This window comes from Phalacrocorax carbo, chromosome 2 (genome assembly GCF_963921805.1).
Source record: "Phalacrocorax carbo chromosome 2, bPhaCar2.1, whole genome shotgun sequence".
NCBI classification, from domain to species: domain Eukaryota; kingdom Metazoa; phylum Chordata; class Aves; order Suliformes; family Phalacrocoracidae; genus Phalacrocorax; species Phalacrocorax carbo.
In genome coordinates, this window is record NC_087514.1 from 30,315,350 (window position 1) to 30,333,290 (window position 17,941).

General features: G+C 40.6%; 1 protein-coding gene across 1 annotated transcript; it reads right to left on the reverse strand.

Moving 5' to 3' along the window:
* Positions 1-602: 602 nt before the first annotated feature.
* Positions 603-17,572, reverse strand: LOC104048335 (carbonic anhydrase 3). The gene is made up of 7 exons (XM_064442473.1): positions 17,114-17,572; positions 16,139-16,336; positions 8,605-8,723; positions 7,668-7,760; positions 6,670-6,735; positions 5,635-5,790; positions 603-1,780 (listed from the first exon to the last, which is right to left on the reverse strand). The coding sequence occupies exons 1-7, from the start codon at positions 17,157-17,159 to the stop codon at positions 1,661-1,663; spliced, it is 798 nt and encodes a 265-aa protein (XP_064298543.1). The 5' UTR covers positions 17,160-17,572; the 3' UTR covers positions 603-1,660.
* Positions 17,573-17,941: the final 369 nt, after the last annotated feature.

Sequence of the window (17,941 nt, forward strand, 5' to 3'; positions counted from 1 at the left end):
AAACGAGTTGGGAAATGCTAACAATGACTAACTGAAATTTCCCAGCCAAAACACTACCTATTTGAAGGAAGAAAGCAAAGCGAGGACACGGTCCAGAAACTTTCACAGTGGGGAACCTGGAGACAGGGAGCACAACCCCTGTCTCATCACCAAGCTCAGCAACACCCTCCTGCCCTAGAACACAGCAGCTGGGAGTCCAGCCACCGCCAGAGCAGCAGCTGCTTTGTATTTCCAGAGCTCAGTGTAAATTACCATTCAGATTAATGGTTTTACATAAAGACTCAACTTTTGCACTGCGCCATCAGCTTGCAAAGGAGTTGACTCACGTGACATTACAAGAAAGCCATTGACAGAACAGGGTGATCTCACTAAAAGAATAGATGTGGATGTCTCAATGATGTAGCATATTTAAGATGCTATTTCCTTGCTTGCAGTCACGTGAAATATTATCAGCACTCTTGTAGTTCAAACAAACATCTGAAAGATACCATCCATCACCGGTTTCCATAAGGTGTATTAGAGAGGACACTGACAAGTCTTTCTTTAAAATTCTGTTACTTTTACATGTTTCTAAAATTGGAAAAAACCATACAGAACAAGAATTCTTAAGTAAATGTGTTTATTACTGTTGGATTTTTTAATGCAGAAATACTGTTATTTCAAGTATAGGCTTATAATCATGTTTCATTGTTCTTTATGCCAAAACAAGACAAGAACACCTTGGTCAACTGCATTTTGATCAGGAGAGTCAAACTGTGGTTTCAGATATTTATGCACAAGTCTCATTGACAGCAGGATCAATTCTATTTGCACAGGAAGTGAGAAACTGCCTCAAAAAACCCCACTAAAACGATTAAGAACCCTTGCTATCTTAACATCCTTTTACACAGAAAAGCCACTTGCATACATGGAGAAAATACATATTCAGGATACGACAACCAAATTCTTGAAATCCATGTCACTAATTGCTACAATATTAAAATGCAAATTAGTCTTTTAATATGGACAACCAGTTGTGACACAAAAACACCTCTTCCCCCATTCCACAGTTTTAATTATGTATAACTTGGTGAATACAATTTGCAGAACAGACCTCTGTTTCACCTGTCCCTTGGTTTAAGGCTTAGCTCTTTATCAATGGTTATGAAGCAATTTTCTATCCTTTCATATTTTATGTGAGTATCTAATGCCAAGAGAGTGCTCTCTGTTTCCAAGAATGCCTTGCGCATTAACTGGTGCAGCTCAGAGCAGGATATGGATAATGCTGAAAACAACTGCTGAAAAAAACGTTTTTATACTGAAAACAATTACTTCTCTTAACTGCAACCTCTTCGGCATGGAATAATGCAAGCATCAAGGGACATGTGGGCAACAGGAAATGGTTTTGTAGTGGTTAGTAGCATCTTCTTTCTCCCTTTGTACTATTAACAAAAGCTAATGTTAAAGCAGTTACGAAGAGCCAAACAGGTTCTTTACTTCCATTTTAATGACAGGATTGCCTAAGTAAATGTTACCCTCTGAAAGTGATTTTCACATTTCATGACTCAAGTTTCAGCCTGTGGACCTGCAGCTGGAGTTCTGTCTAAATGCAACAGAGGACACGAACCAAAACCATCTCTTAGAGGTTGCCTCACTCAGGGCACCCAACCTGAGCCAGGTCCTAGAGGAATGATGCGCTCACCATCCTGAAATACCGAGGCTGAGTCGGGCGCCAGTTATCAACCAGGGGGAGTTCAGGTTCATTCTCCGCGTTCTTGGACAGGCTGCGGAGCTTCGCCATCTGCAGGAGAGCAAAAATGGAAGTGGCCTGATGGAAATCCCTTGGGATCAAATCCACAGCCCAACTATCCAGTTCCCTTCAAAGTTGTAAAGATGTCCTTCTCTCCATCACCACAAGAACTGTACTCATGTTCTTTTCCTAGCAGTAACATTCTTAAAAATAGTCCAGACAGAAATAATGGGTCCTATCTGAACAGGATTGTGAAAAGTACTGTCATTTATGTACCACCTACAGAACTGTGGACAGCCACAGAACCTGTAGGAAGTCCTCAGAAAATGTGACCAGAACAGCCTATGCCCTAATAAACCTCTCCTACTGTAACCCTGCCTTAGTGTCTGATTGTTAAGAAGCCTCTAGAATTGCAAGGTCTTAAGGCTAAATTATAAAATAATCGTTCATTTCTGTGGTGGGTCCGTAGCAGAGGATGTATTCTGCTGCAGTGACACACACAAAAAAAGTCCATTAATAACAGGAATGCAAATCTGGATAATGACTTGGTCAAGGTTTCAGATGGTTTGTAAACAGGGTCTGCAGCTTGACCCTCCTTGGCCAGTTGTTTTTTTTTAATATCCAAGGTACATTTTTTCTGAGGGATGCTGTAAGAAGAGTTCTGCCCATACTCTTCAAAACTGTATAAAGCTCTTCCTCTACTGCTTTCTGATTTTCAAAGGATGCAACATATACCCACTTACAGACACACTATGTACCTTTGTTGTCACTGCCATGCACGGTATCAGACAGAAAGCCCATCAACTGCGATTCAGGCACGCGACGCTTCCTCATTCGAACGGCTTACCGTGAAAAAGATGCATACATTTTCCCATGTGTACAGTTGAAAAGGTAACCCCATGCATGGCAAGCGTCAACTTCGTTTGCAACTAGCTTCAATATGCTGATATATCTACCTTTTACAGTACAGAGCTCAAGTCCAATAGAAGCAGAACTTCTGTCTGGGCTTTAAAAGCCGGGTTCACCGTGACTACACTAATTCCAGTTTATGGACTGAGCTAGCTCAGGCATCTCAACACTGCTCTTTACTACATGGCTTAGAAAAGCCAGCTATCTCAGTTTGCTTGAACAATTATGAGGTCACATTTATAACCAGCATGGTACGTATCAGCTGGATTGTTCGTCTGAAATTAAATTTCAGATTTTACATGAAGAATAATTCATATGGGAACAGCAGAAGATGAAAATAGTTCATCAGTTTTGTTAATACTGATAAAGTACTACAGGAGGAGAGATTAATGGGCTTTATTATTATTTGTGGACGATCTGCCCTACTCAGTAAAAAAAAAAGTATGTATTCAGGCTATAGCTACATAAAGGTGAAAAATTAGTCTGCAATTGGATAGAGTTATTCCACAGTTAAATTCTTATCCTTTCATCAGAAGTAATCTGAGCAGCTAGGCCACCCACTCTACACCTCACAGGGATTTCTGGTGAATTGATTCTTCCTGCAGAGTACTGATCCGCAGTGACTGCGCTGATCCTTGTGGCCAATACACTATTACCATCTGGCTGCAAAAGCATCCAAGTGATCCACTGTAAATGCACATGCACTTAAAATAATTACTATTAATGAGGCTGCCATAGTAGTACACTTTCTAGGATTAGAAATAATTGGTAACACAATCCTCTGTTATAAGTCTGTTATTTAGACTGCAGACACTCCGGCATGAGGGAAGTCCTTCTACTGTATTTGTCTACAGTACCTTGCAGATGCTGCCGGAAAAGTGGTTATCTCAGGATAAGAGCCAATGTCCCATCTATATGTAGTCAAAAAAATGCTCCATTTTTTCTACAGCAGGGCCAGTTAGAAACAGTCTGTATGTTTTCCAAAACTCACTACCTTTAGATAAGCTGAAAAAACAGGCCATGACCCAAATACAGCACTGATCAATAAGTCTTTTCATGAATCTGGATCAATGATGTGATTAGTTATTCCTTTAAAAATGCATTTTAAATCTAGATGCTCAGTAATGACTACACTTTTCCCAACAATATCTGTAGCTGATCATCTGTAATATAAATCTCTAAGCAGATTTATTTTGTGGAAACCAGTCAGACCATATTTATATTTTTCACACAAGTAGCAGCTTCAAAATAGCCCACATATTTTAATTTTTGGATGGGCAGGGAAACAGGAGGCAGATCACTTCAATAAGCTGTGAAAATTAAGCTGTAAATTATATGAATACATTACCATATTTCATCTCTTGCCAGCTAAAGTTCCCATCATACCTGAGTTCTATTCTTTAAAAGATGAAGAGCCAGATAAATACAAAGTACTAGAAAACAGGGTGGGTTTTTTTGTGATACATGCACATCAATCAATGAAACACCTTATCACCTTGAGAACCTAAAATGGAAAGTTATGTATCTACATAGAATATCTTCATAATATGTCAGTCACTTGATTAATGTTCATGTTCTCACTCCCCTGGAGTCTTGAAGTTTGTGATATCATTTCATTATAGCCTGCTCAATAGAGGAATAATCTCAGGTGAGAAAACTGACTTGTGTGGTACGAGTAGAGTCATAGGCTAAAATGTGATGAAAGAGGGCATTCACATTTCTATAAATGGGACTGAGGGGGAATGAGAATTACAGAGAAGGCTTTCAAATTAACAAGAAATTATAGTTATCTGATGCTGCTCCTCATTGTGAAAATTTAGCTGGTATACCTTCCAGAAGGATGGGTATCAAGCACCTGATACAACACTTCCGTAATTTTCTTGGTTACACGACGCCATCTAGAATACGAGGTAGAGAGAATCACCAGCCCCATTAAATTTGTATTCTGACAAAAGATGGTTTTGAAAGCATGCTGTAAGAGACACATCTGCAAAGTGGAATGTTTAAAAAGTTGGAAATGCTCAGCTGCATTAGGTGAGGACACTGGATTCCTGTTCCACCCAGTGTGCAATGTAGCTAGGGTACCTGACTGCCCCACTGCATTTCATTGCAGATGGCCACATTTTCATTTCATAATTTGTCCAGTGACCACCCTCAAACATTCATCATGACAAGCACCGAACACTTTACGTGAGGAAGCTGAGACAATATAAACGATTGAAAAAATCCTGCATAATCAAAGTTTTTGGTGCAAACCTGACGTGAGCTTCAGCTAAATGTGTCAATGTTCTGATTTAAATGGTTGTAGGAGAATGCAAGTTAATGGCTTGAGCATTCCTACGCTGGCTCTTGGTGTAATGCAGTGGTTTGAGCTCTGTGTAAAATAAAAGGCAGGAGCCAAATCCAGCTCCATCCTTTCCTACTAGCAAGAGTTAATGTTGTGGGAACACAGGGACTGGGAAACAAAAAAAGAACTCCTCTTTTCTTTAGTTGATGCCGCAAGAGGTCTCTTGCCCACGGGAGCAAGAACTCTCATGTACAGTAACTACTGCTTGCCGTCAGTCACACTCCAAACTGCTGTAAACTCACCATCTATGCTGTGTTATGATTTTACTGATTTATAAAACCCTCTGATGTCTGTGGATTTGAACCACCATGATGTCTGATGCAGGCTAGGAATCAATTAACTGTTCCAAGTAGAGAAGGTCATAATCTCTATTCAATTAGTTAATGTAGGAGTCATACAGAGACAGATAGAGATGTGTCTAATAGGTTGACTGCACATATTAGGTTGTAGACTACAGTCCTTTGAAGATTTTTACAGGTTCCCTATAGAGTCCCAAGGTAGTTTCTAACACATTCAGTTATCCACTGTACTTTTAGTCATGCAGTTTCTCACAGAATCCAATCAGCATTTTCCTTGTCAAAAGAATAAGATCAGGTTATGGCATGTAACTAAAAAGAAGTGAGTAAAATACTATCTATTTGAAGTTTACCTGGTCTGAGCTGACTATGATAGGCTCCCTAAGAATAATCCAGGTGATGCACTCTTCACAAGGTGGAGTAGTGAAAGACCCATGGTATGTCCAGTAGTCGTGAGATTTAGGGAAAAGAATTGAAGGATCGAAGTTTCGAAAAGGAACTTCTTTCCCCTTTAAAAAAACACAACAAAACCAAACAGAAAACTCTTCAACAGCTCTAGTCAAGTCAAAGTAAGGTGTAGCTCTGGTATTCTAAGAAACAGAGGGTGACTCACATAATTCAGAGGTACGAACTAAGGAAACTAAGCACACAAGACATAATTTGAGGCAGTGTAAGGATAAGTGGGCTGAATGACCCTCAGAGATGGGCCCAGAGAAGCATGACACAACATACAACTCCATGATGCTACTTCTTGTACCCGAGTTAACTCAAGTGAGGCGGCGTCCAGTACCACCGTGCTTCACTCATTTCTGTGCAGAAATACTCTTCCTTCTGGCCTCCTTTCTTATGGAAATTCTGCCTATGTATCGAATATTGGATTAGGTCACCATATAATGAAGTGAGACAGGTACTCTAGATTTATAATATTTGTGCTAATAACAAACAAGACAGCCTATGAAATGTGAGATTCCTATCACGTAATGTTATCGGAGACACAGATGTCTGGTCAGTGGCATTTCCAGAGGCCCATTAGGCGGCCTACTTCAAGACCAAATGGACCGATTTCCAAAGGTGCCTTTCTTTTGTCACTGACCCCTGAGGAAATAAGACTCCATGCCTAGTTTTAAGGTGAGTAAAGTTTGGTGAGATGACTCCCATTTTCACAAAATTAAAAGGCCCACTAAAGCCAAGGAAAGCTCATATAAATGAAAGAAAGGAATTTCTTATTAAGGAAAAGCTACCCATGGTTGGGTTTTTTTCCCCACAATTATATTCTGGCAATGTTGCAGAGCAGAATTTGAAAACTAGAAAGTCATGCCTTTTGACTTTTTGTTTTGTCCTGAGAATTTGCAGCCATCTTCCTATAATGAAAAGCCCAACATTGTTACCTTCGTTTTGATAGCGTTTATTTCTTCAAGAATTCTCTTCATCTCCGGTTTGGGAGTTTTCCCAACCTGTAAAGGAAGCATGAGCTAACCAAAGAGTTCTGCTTGATCAGTTTTCTTCTTTGTCCTATTTTTTTAATATGTGCACCTAAGCATATATCAACTATAAAATTACAATGCATTAACCCAACCTGTCACCCCTACCAGCTTAGTAAGCTATGTCTTCTGTCTGTACTCTCTGTCTGTAGCCCAACAGATATTATGATCCATATGAGGAAATTATATCAGTACAGAAACTCAGCATTACAGGTAATTTCACAATACAGCTATTCCTGTTGACATTGAATTTTAGCCTAACAAAGACAAACAACTCTTCAGACTCAAGTACAAAATTCGGAAAAAGTTACATTCTAGTTTAAGAATCATATTTCACGGTCAGATCTACTGTTTGCAGTTGTTGGTCTCAACACAGATGTCCATCTTTCTATCTCTAATGAATATTAATTAAACAAGAGAGAGCAGAGGCCAATATTTAAGACTAAGACTGCATGCCCCAAAAAGGATTTTAAAAAATGATGAGTTACACGTGTTGTCTGTGAGTTAGCTTTGCCTGGGACAAAAGTTCGTTAAAAGCCTAGGGTCAATATCTGTCCTTGAAATCAGTCCCTGATTAGCACAGAAGACAGTTGACTGCTGTTGGTCAGAGGGCCACTACTGACATCATGTCCCCAAAGCAGGGGCAAATACATCTGGATTTACAGCTTCCACCAGCCACATAGTGACACAGTAGCTGCTGGGACAAGCGTGTGTAGTATTGGGTACCGTTTGAAATAACATGACTCATGCTCTGTAACTTGAAAAGCATGCATTATTGGAAGACAAGCCCTTCACTGTTGTGCGACACCTAGAAAATATATTCAGAGGGTTTTGGTTTTTTAACTCTGCAAGAACAGAAAACTCTATAGTACGCATACAAATAAGGGTTGCATGCTTCTACTTACTTGCAAAAATATGGCCAAAACAGCTATTCCATCAGTTCTTCTCACAGCATCAAGGTAATTACTGTATTTGGGATTCCAGTGTAACAAATGTAGCTGGAAACAAAGAAAAACATGTGAAAAATCCGTTATTGAATACTAGAGCAGCAGAGGCTGAATTTAGAGTTCTTCATATACATGAGAGTGTTCAGGGCAACAAAGAATGAGGATTAGGCCTTCCAAAACAAAAAAAAAGAAAAAAAAAAAAAGAGAGACAGCAATTCATTTATACCAGCTATATATTACCATTTAGACTACTATTTGCTTCAAAAGAAACTATAAACGTCTTAACAGAGAAATTGCAAAATAGATCAGAAATCTCATCTTAAAGCTGAAGAACACAGAAAAGATGCTTATGTAAGCAAGTAGAACACGCAGTACAGAAGTCATCTACTGATAAGCGATTGATTTCCTTTTGGCTTTCAAATTACAGGAATTCTAGCACAAATTCCATATGAATGTAAGATCTGAATATTATTAGCCTACAGTTCTAATCTTCCCTTACAATCCTAAAGTGGTAGAAAATCAAGGTAACACATTCTTCCTCCTTTCTGTCACTACAATGTTGTACTTCTGCTATAATACTATACTTTCAGAATACTGCTTTAGTAAGCTTGTGTTGCTTCTCAGTAATTTGCCCTGCTGTCCTATGTTTCAAGCCATGCTGATCTGAGAACATGGTAACTTCTGTTTCACATAGTATTTTTCTTTTCTTACACAGTGAGAATTACTACAACCTGATTCACATTTATAAGAATTGATGAGCGTAAGAATAAAATGCCACAGATAAATAGAAATAACTCCTTGAAACACAGACAAATGTCAAATTTTGTCCAACCTGAATGATAATGACAAATATTATTTTACACCCTATTTTAAAGTAAAAAGTGGTGAGTCTTACCTCTCCTGCATATCTCACTCCATTCACAACATGCTCAGAGCCGTGGTCATCAGAGGAACCCCAGTGAAAGTGAAGCTGACGCAGCCTGTAGACTCCTGGAAGTGGCCCACCTCTCAGCACTGCAATTGATAATCTGCAGCAGCATTAGACTCAAGTATCTTCCAATTATTTTAAAAGACATTTATATGTATTTAAAATTTTTACATACATATTTACTGTACAGATGGTCTACGTTCTGAGAGTACTGAGTACCTCTTGGAAACCTGCACTGATTTTAGCAGCACTTCAGGCAACCATCTCCAGCTGTATGCACTTACAGGCAGAGGAAAGTTATTGGTGTCTAGGCTTCCATTATAGTCAGAGATCATTGTTTTAATTCAGCTGCATAATGTGCATCTAGTACTTCCTGGGATATTCCAAAGACACCTGGATGGGACTGGAAGATGTGGTACAAAATCTGTAGAAGAACTGTACTTTTACATTAGGTTATCAAAAATGGCATGAGATGCCTATGTTTGGGTAACTGAAGTAAGCCCCTAATCAGAACAGTCAAACTTCTAGAGTAATTCTGCTTGCCTCAAGGTAGCTACTCGACAGATGGTGACCTGAATTCCTCTCTGGACTCCATTGATTAAGTGTGACTCCATCTCTGTTGACTGGAACGGGAGTTTAGAGACATAACCCACCTACTTTTAAAAGCCCACATAAGACACCTAAATTTAGATGTCTTAATCTCCCCCTGAATTTCATCTAATATTACCTATATTAAAGCACACAAGAATAGCCATGATTAAGATCAACTACTAAAGTGCTAGATGATAAACAAATTCCCACAAAACCCTACAAATTTCGTCTCTTACTGCAGGCTATGACTTATTTGTTTAAAAGCTATGAAATTACTGATGTTGCTTCTGCTATAATGGCAGCTCCCTCCGGCTGTGGAATAGGAGAAAGAAAACAGCAAATGAGCCAGAAAAGCAGCCACTGATAATGTAAGCTGTTTTCATAAAGAAAAGTTCAGCCTGTGATGAACAATACTAAATAATCTTCACATTTTTACATTGTATACCAAATGAAGGTGATGTATGTGAAAGGATCTCACAATAAAAGGGGAAGAACTTATCCACATTCACCAAATACTAATACTAATTAATATTCAATTCTCACTCACTTTATTTGGAGATAGAAGTTATAGCATTCCTGCAAACCATTCAGCAGTTCTCAAGAACAGGTCTTTATATGCTAGAGAAAAATATCCTTAAATCTGAAAAGAAATTAAATCCATGATCATCTCATAAAGCACTAGGAGTATTCTTTGCTGAATATTAAAGCAAGCTGTTATTCTCAACAAACTCCCTTTACTTGCTCCCCCAGACTTTCAGTACTGTGGCCGATGCAGACACAGTAACAGTAGTAGCTGACAAGGCCATCAATTCTCCATTAAAATAGATCTGTAAGACCAAATAATCCAGTTTAGGGTAAAAACGTGTCATTATTTCCACTGATGGGCCATCAGCAGACATTTTTGACTGGGCGTTAGGTGAAGCTCTGCATCACCTTGTGCCAACACATTCCTGCTTCACTCGTCTATAAATAGACAGTAGCTTTTACTTAGCACACTTTAAGCACACAGAACGATGCAAAGACTAAGATGCCTATAAACCAACATCTCCTGAAGGACAAAAAGGTGTTTTCTTTCTTTTAATTGCAAGTATGTAGTAAAAAGCACAGAAATACATGAAATGACAATGTAAGTAAATGAAATCTCCCTATGCTTTAAAAAAAGGTAAAGGAAACAAAACACTTAGAAGAACAAAGTTCTCCAATAGCTAAAACATAAAATTCCTGAACTATGTCTGCATAGCTCAAAGTTAGTAAAAGAAATATTTATTTTTTTCAAACATATGGCTTGGAACATAAATCCTAAAGGTATCTTTATCCTCTTGGGTTTCTGTTTTCTGAAAATGCTAACACAAATAAATACACACCCATATAACAGTTAGAAAAAAGAATATGAGGTAAAAGTTTATAAAAGAAACAAATTTAAATTGTTTTTCAGTGGTGTTAAAATATAGCTTTATTTTTATATACTTACACATTTACATGTAACAGGGAATTATTCTAACAATTATTATACAGGAAACGTTCACCTTAAATATCTGAGGCTCACAGTTTTAAGGATGCGATAGCTGTTTTCCTACCACAAAACACTGGCCCATGACTCACTCTGAGCTTCTGCCTATGACACTGCATGAAATGAGAAGCAAGAACTTCAAAAAAGGTGCCTGCAGGCTCACTCCCTGATATACGGGCAGCCAGCTTTTCTCTTAGTCCTCTGAAATACTGCGTAATCCTTTTCACATGGCTAGCTGGATGGCTGAACTTCTGAATATTGGAAACGTGGCATTTTTATTCCCGTTTCTGCTCTACAGGAAGTAACAGGGTGGCCACAGCAGACTTACCTAATTGTAACTCCCTCAAACAAGCTGCCATTAAAGTAACATGGTCCAGCTGCAGGAATATACAAACCAGCCCAGGAAGACAAAGGAGAAAAGTATTCACTCTTTTCTGATGCCTTATCATTGCAAAGTCTCATCCCATTGCTCAGTGACTGATTCTTTTTATATAGGTTTGCACATCACCCTCCACCAGTGCCTGATACCAGACATAAAAATGTCATGTCAGTCTGAAGCATGTGCTCAAATTCGGCGTGAGCCCCCATCCGCACGGAAGAACAGCCTATCACAGAGCAGTCCTACATGGACACGCATGGATGTCAGTTCCAGGAAAAGCTCACCTTTTATTTGATCTGTCATAAACTGAGCAGCATGAGAAAAAGCTGGCTAATGAAAGTATGGGGTTTTTTTTCCACTCTCAGTGTAATCACTAAGGCAGATGTTTGCCCCAGAGAGGGCAAGTGTTGCACAAAAGGATGTAACTAACGTGAGAAAAAGCTCGGTATCTCACTCTGTGTGTTTATACCACAAAATGAAGGTGTGATGCAGTTTGAGTGCAGATGGCCAATCCACTCACTCTACGTTAGTTAGCAGGGTGTCCTTAAGAACAGAAATGTGGCAAGGTGGTTTTGAAATAAGTACATCCAGTTGCTGAGCAGCTTAGGCAGGGGTCTGGTGGTTAATCTGCGCTAATGTTGTCATCTATCCTCACTAAAGTAAAATTGTCAAAGTTATGCCTACACAAATGCCTTCCCTGTTTGACACATTACCTTTGTTATGCTGCTTTATAACAGAATCTAACAGTGCAGTATAAAAATATACAGCTTTTTAATGTCAGGGCCACTTTTTACATGTTATAAAAAAGACTCTGCTCAAAAGATTTCTGTACTGAAACAGTCTGGCTAACTGCAGGGATAAAATGTGTTTCCTAAAAGCTTTTGGAACTGAAATTCCAATTCTCACTCGAATTTTCTTTAAGCAAGCACTGAACAGGTATGCAGAAGAATTACTTTTGTTTGTATTTGAACTTCCTACCCTTAGAGGGACAGGCTGGGAAAGAGGCTGACAGAAGTCTATCACCATGCCACCTACCCTCACCTGCACTGCAACACACCTTTTCCAGTTTTGTGCCTCTTGATCACAGCCTGTTCACCAGCGAGCTCCCAAATCATCTTTGTTTGCCATCTATGGTCGGGTTGCAATCCCCATCTCCAGGGGCAGAAAACTGACAGGCCACTGTGTAACTGAGGCCTCACTGTTCAAGCATTTTTACCTCTAACAATGGAAGTTCAAAATTAACGGAAACTCAGCTCCTAAATTCCCTGCACCCAAGCTTTGCAGTGCTCATATTAACGCTCAGTACCTTCATGAAGAGACTACAAATGTCAGATGCGTTAAACACTGAAGGAAGAATTTAACTTTGCTGCCTTTCACGGTATAGCCATCGAGTGGTATGCACCGCAGCTACATAAGCACTGGGATTTAGCTGTGCTATTCCTGCAATGGCTAGTGGCTTGTTCCAGCACAAGTTCAGTACGCAAAATGTTAAGCAACTTTTTGCAGAAGTAAGCCAAAACTTGAGTGTCTATGGACAGGCTTCCCGCAGTTTTAATTAAAGTTATTGGGTTTTGTCCTCATTGTTTTACAATCAGTCACAAAATAAATGTTTATTCAGCAGAAGCTGATAATCAAAATCTCATTTGCGAAGATAAGAGATTTCCCACAAAGTGGTACCCTAGGAAATGCTGTCTACAAGCACTAGCCATGCTAGAAGAGACCGATAAGCAACAAGCTCTCACTACTTACAGTAACTGCCTCTTTAGAGTTTTATTGCATCATCTATTTCCAAAGGCACACATTCCTTTGATAAGAAAATGAAAGATTCTGCAAACAGTATCACGGTATTCTTGTAAGAAAATGTGCTTGTACTGAGGTACTCCAAGCCCTTGAATGTCATCCACCAGAAGGTCAGTAAAAGGAGAAATAGGAATCTGTTTGGCTGGTGAACTTCCATTAAAAGTGCCAACAAAAACAACAGACAAAGTGAGAAGATGAAAGAAGGCATCCATTTGACATAGCTTTAGTGTATCTCTCCCCAGTTGCTCTGTCTGGGTTCCATTACAAGACTTATCTGTTTATTAAACAGACCTTTACTGTTTATTAAACAATTGAACACCTTGATCTAACCATCTAACCAAGGTGCTACAAAGAAAGCCAAAGAGTCATCAGTTGTGAGGAAGTTACAAGCTATATATCTCACACAGCATCATGACAATGGTCCCACCAGTTAGGTGCTCTCAGGGCACTTCTCTGGCATGAGTATTTTTGGAATTTTAAAAGCAAATGGACTCTGCTAGTAGAAATAAGGTTGCAGCCCTAATTCAAAACAAAACCAGAGTCACTGCTGGATCTAAGAGTATCTGAGTTGCCATTCAGGCCAGAAAACATAGCAGTAGTCGGCTGCCAAAGCACCCAAGTACTGGGGTTCTGGTAGGGGCTTTACTGGGCACAGACACCCAAGTGGTTTCGAATTCAGCTCCAGTTCTTTCCTGGATTTTGACACTCCAGCCTCCACCTGCAATGATTTTACAGTGCCTAAGGTCCTTCTTCCACATAGGTAGGATAAGACAGGCAACTGAGCCCACAACAATCCATTAACTTGTACAACAGGCAGCAAAGGCACGACACAGCTCCGAAAGCAAATATCTGTCATCAAACCTTTCAATTGCATAGCAGATTCTTAAAGTCAACCAGACTTACAAACAGCTAGAGATAAATTCTCCAATTACTTCCACTAGACTAATTCCAAAGATAAGAGTAGTAAGGCTTTTATCAACATAATATGGGAATTACATTGGATAGCACTTTCCCCAGAAAGCTTCTCTTTAATCACTGAAGAAACTGTCTCAGTGGTGAATATTCAAAGTATTTCTGGCAGAGAAGACACAATGGAAGTAAAACTTGGAGACAACCGAAGTAATTTGTTTTATCACTCACGTTTGCAATTTATTCACCAATCTATTTCATCTACCACTAATGAAAATCTACATAGAGCTACAGATATGCGTATGACCACTCTAACTGAGAGAGTCAGGAAAATACAGGAAGCCCTTAGTTTTCTGGTTAACTCAGAAATAGTTCAGATGGAGGAAAGAAAGAAGGAACGAAAGGAGGAAAGATGGAACGAAAGGAGGAAAGAAACATTTTTTTCCAAAGGAATGAAATCTACTTTCCTGTATGATTGCTATTACATATATATGTATTATGCAGCTGGTGGTTCCTTTACACAAAAAAATAAATCACTGCATATATCCCACAATACTTAAAACACGCTCAAGTCAGTAGGAGTATGCACACTGGAATTCGTCCTGCAATTAGCATTATATTAGAGAAGGAACACCACCCACAGACTCTGCAGGCAATAGTATAACAAAGGAGACATAACAATAAACACTGAATGTTTCTTGCCTTCAAAGTGTTGAGAAATACACCTACTTTTTTTCCAGTGAGTCACTTTTTACTTCTGAGATCAAAACAAAACAGTTACTGAGCAGTTCATCTCAGCAATAATTCAGAACTTTCTAAAACTTTCTGCTCTTTGTGGCCAGCGTTGCATCCATGCTGTAGATTGCTGTGCCTGTGCAAATTCTGAGTAATTATAACCATAATTACTTTGACATTTATGCAGAAGCTGCAACCATTGATATATCTATGCTGTTCCAACAAATACAAGAGATGGTAAAAAATGGTAAGTAATGGTCATGGAGGTCTTCTCATATGCCACAGCTACATCTCCTTACCGATGTATGGTCTTATCTGACATTAATAATATATTTATTCAACTAATATTAAGAATCCCACTTTACTAGAGAAGTAATCAAACTCTCAACTGCATATTCATTTGTGAGTTTTGACAGTGTATTAACTAGTCCAGTTTACACACATTTTGATCCTCAGTTTTCATGAAACCCAAATAATTCATTAAATATCCATTAAATTAAATCCATGCCTATAGGTATTTAAGATCAAGCAACCTATTAGTAAAATTCCTCCTAGTAATTATAGCTGTCAATCCTAACTATACTGTAATAGGAAATGGAACTTTTAAAGCAGTTAAGAAATAAGTCTGTACACTGTGGAAGACAGACTTTCCAATATTTTACTGAAATTGACACTTCTTTTTCCTTTTCTTACCAACCCGTGTACTATAAATAGTAACACAATTCTGTTGACCTTGATATAAGAATAAAGAGTCAGGTGTGCATTTGATTTTTCCTTTTCATCACAGTACTAATGCAATTTCATACTCCTTTCAGTAATGTTTTTTCCTTTGAAATATAGCCAACAGTATTAACATGAAATGTCAGTGGTTCTGCCAACATAAACTAAGTATTTCTAGCACCTGTTAAACAGAACAGACATATCTCTTCAAAATATATAACCCACTGACTCTTAAAAGCTATGCACTATATATGCAGCACATTGTATGTAGTCATAGCTATGAGTGGATAAAAGATTTTGGACATTAAAGCTGGAACACTGGAATATCTCAGCCCTATAATCCTCATTAAGACAAAATCTCATGAATGCCAAACAGAGTTTTAACTTATTAAATACCATGACTTTGTGGCAACATCTGGTTCATTACTTCATTTATCAGAAATTACATGGGTACAGTTTTCAAATACTGTAACTTCAGCCACATACACAGTTAAAATTGTTCTGCTCAGCATCTCAAATAGCTTGAATGGAGTTCAGTCCTCATAGATAAAGCCTGGACTCCTTGCTCCTGGAACGCAAGCGACGAAATTTACCTTACACCATAAGTCATGCTGCACCAAGGTTTTTGCAGCTCTCTCCATTCCCTAGGATTTTACCTATGGACTTTAGAAGTAGTCCCAGGCCTTTCCCACCGGTTGTGCAGGGCACTGGAGTCACAGAAACATGTACGTCACACACAGGCAGTACACAGAGACCTTCTGACAGCCATCAGCATTCAGAGCACACGCTGTCTTCCAAGCAACTTGAGAAATAGTCACTGATACATAATGACAGCTTGAGATGAAAACAAAACTAACCTGATCTATCGAAAGAATCATCAAATACAACTCTGCAGGTTTTCCCATTATTGAGGATAGTCTTAGCTGCACCAGGATCATAGCTAGCAAACCATGGTAGTAGGGAGCTGTCGTAATGCACTTCTTTGTTATTGATTTCAATAGGTGACTGATGGTGTCCTTTGGCAATCGGGTAGTTTTTGTGCCACTGATCTGGTCCTAGAAAAAACAAATAGAGAAATATTGTAAAAACCTTTTCCAGCTAGGTATGAATTACACCTGTGTTACAATAAACGCAAGCTTGGCTTTGCTTAGCTAGAGAACATCAGTTAAAGGCTTTAATGAGTAGGTTACTAATTGCCTGGTTGCTAGTCATGCCCTGTCAAGAGTTTCACTGTACAGAAAGCAATTAGATTATTCTAGCTGGAATACTGGATAATGCAGGTCACTCAACTGAACCTAAACTCTCACAGCAACCTCAGAACTTTACTTATTAGGAGACTGACAATATGCCAAGGGAGGAAACTAGAGGCGTGTACTCCAAGTCCAGCAGTGGCTAGAAATATGATGGGATATACCCAAATTATTCAACTATGGCACCATGTACCCACCTGGAGAGAGAAAAAGCCACAGATATCTGAAGAAGATAGGAATTTGAAACATGGATTTAATTATCGGCATGGTTTCATCACAAACTTCATGTGAAAAAAGCCCAGCCAAGGCCATGCTGTTCTTCCTGCAGCCAAGGAGAGCACAGGAACAGGCCACGCAGGTTCCCAATCTCTGGGCAGGAGGGACCGTGGCTGCACTGCTCCTCCTGCATCAAGGCGAAGCCTGAAGCCTCTTTCACACCTGCGAGTGACTGCAGAGACCCCGGCCCGCCGGGAGCCCACTTTCCTGCTCCTTACCCACACTCGGGATGTGGGGCCTCCCCTTCTCCCCGGGTTTTGCTCCCCGAGCCGCTGCCCGCCGGGGAGCCCCGCGGCCCCCACTCACCGTTGTCGCTGTCGTAGCCCCAGGGGTAGTAGTTGGGTTTGATCATGGTGTCGGTGTCGCTGCCGCGCCCCGGCCTCTCCCGGCGGCTCTGGCGGGACGGTGGCCTCGTCTCACGGCGGCTTTTTATAGACTCCCGCCAACTCCATGCCCTTCCCCGCCGCCGACGGGACGGGGAGGGAGGGAGGGAGCGCCCCGGCCGCCGGGGGCGGAGAGAGCTGGCTGCGCCCGCCGCTCCCGCTGTGGGGCGCCGCCGCCCCGGCCCCTCCGGCCGCCGGGTCCCGGGCGGTTCCCCCCAGAGCCGCCGCAGGGCCGGGAGCTGAGGGGTGCCGCTGTCTGTGGGGTGCAGAGGGAGATCCCGGCGTGGCTCCCCAGCTCTCCCGGCCTCCGGGGGCTGCGGGGGACGGAGCCCACCCGGGACACCGCCGGGAAGGCCTGGCGAAGGGAAGGGGGCCGCCGCCGCCTGGCCCCGCGCCGAGTATGTGGGAATATAGAGTAGCACGGGTGTCCAGAAACGGGCACAGGCAATGTAGGAGTATTTTTCAAATTCAAACAAGATATGTATGGTCACACACGTACAACAGGAAGCTTAGCCTACCTGTTTCTGAAATTAAATTTACAGGTTACAGGCAGGCTGGCTGGGCTTTTTATGGGTAGTCGTAGAAAGCCTGGTTGTTGTAAGACGGCGCCAGGTTGCAGAGGAGTGTCCCTCCCCAGGAGCCCAACACTGGTGAGGTGTCTCCTGCTGGGTGTGCAGCGTAGCCCTGGCCTGGAGGTCAGCTGGGCGTGAGGGGATGAGTCCAACAGCTTCTGGGTGCAAACGGCTATCAC

Coding starts and splice junctions, on each gene's coding strand:
- LOC104048335 (XM_064442473.1), bottom strand. CDS start 17,159: ATGATCAAACCCAACTACTACCCCTGGGGCTACGACAGCGACAACG. Junction 7,761..8,604: donor GAGTGAGATATGCAGGAGAG/GTAAGACTCACC, acceptor CTTTGTTTCCAG/CTACATTTGTTACACTGGAA. Junction 6,736..7,667: donor TTTTGGCCATATTTTTGCAA/GTAAGTAGAAGC, acceptor CTTCCTTTACAG/GTTGGGAAAACTCCCAAACC.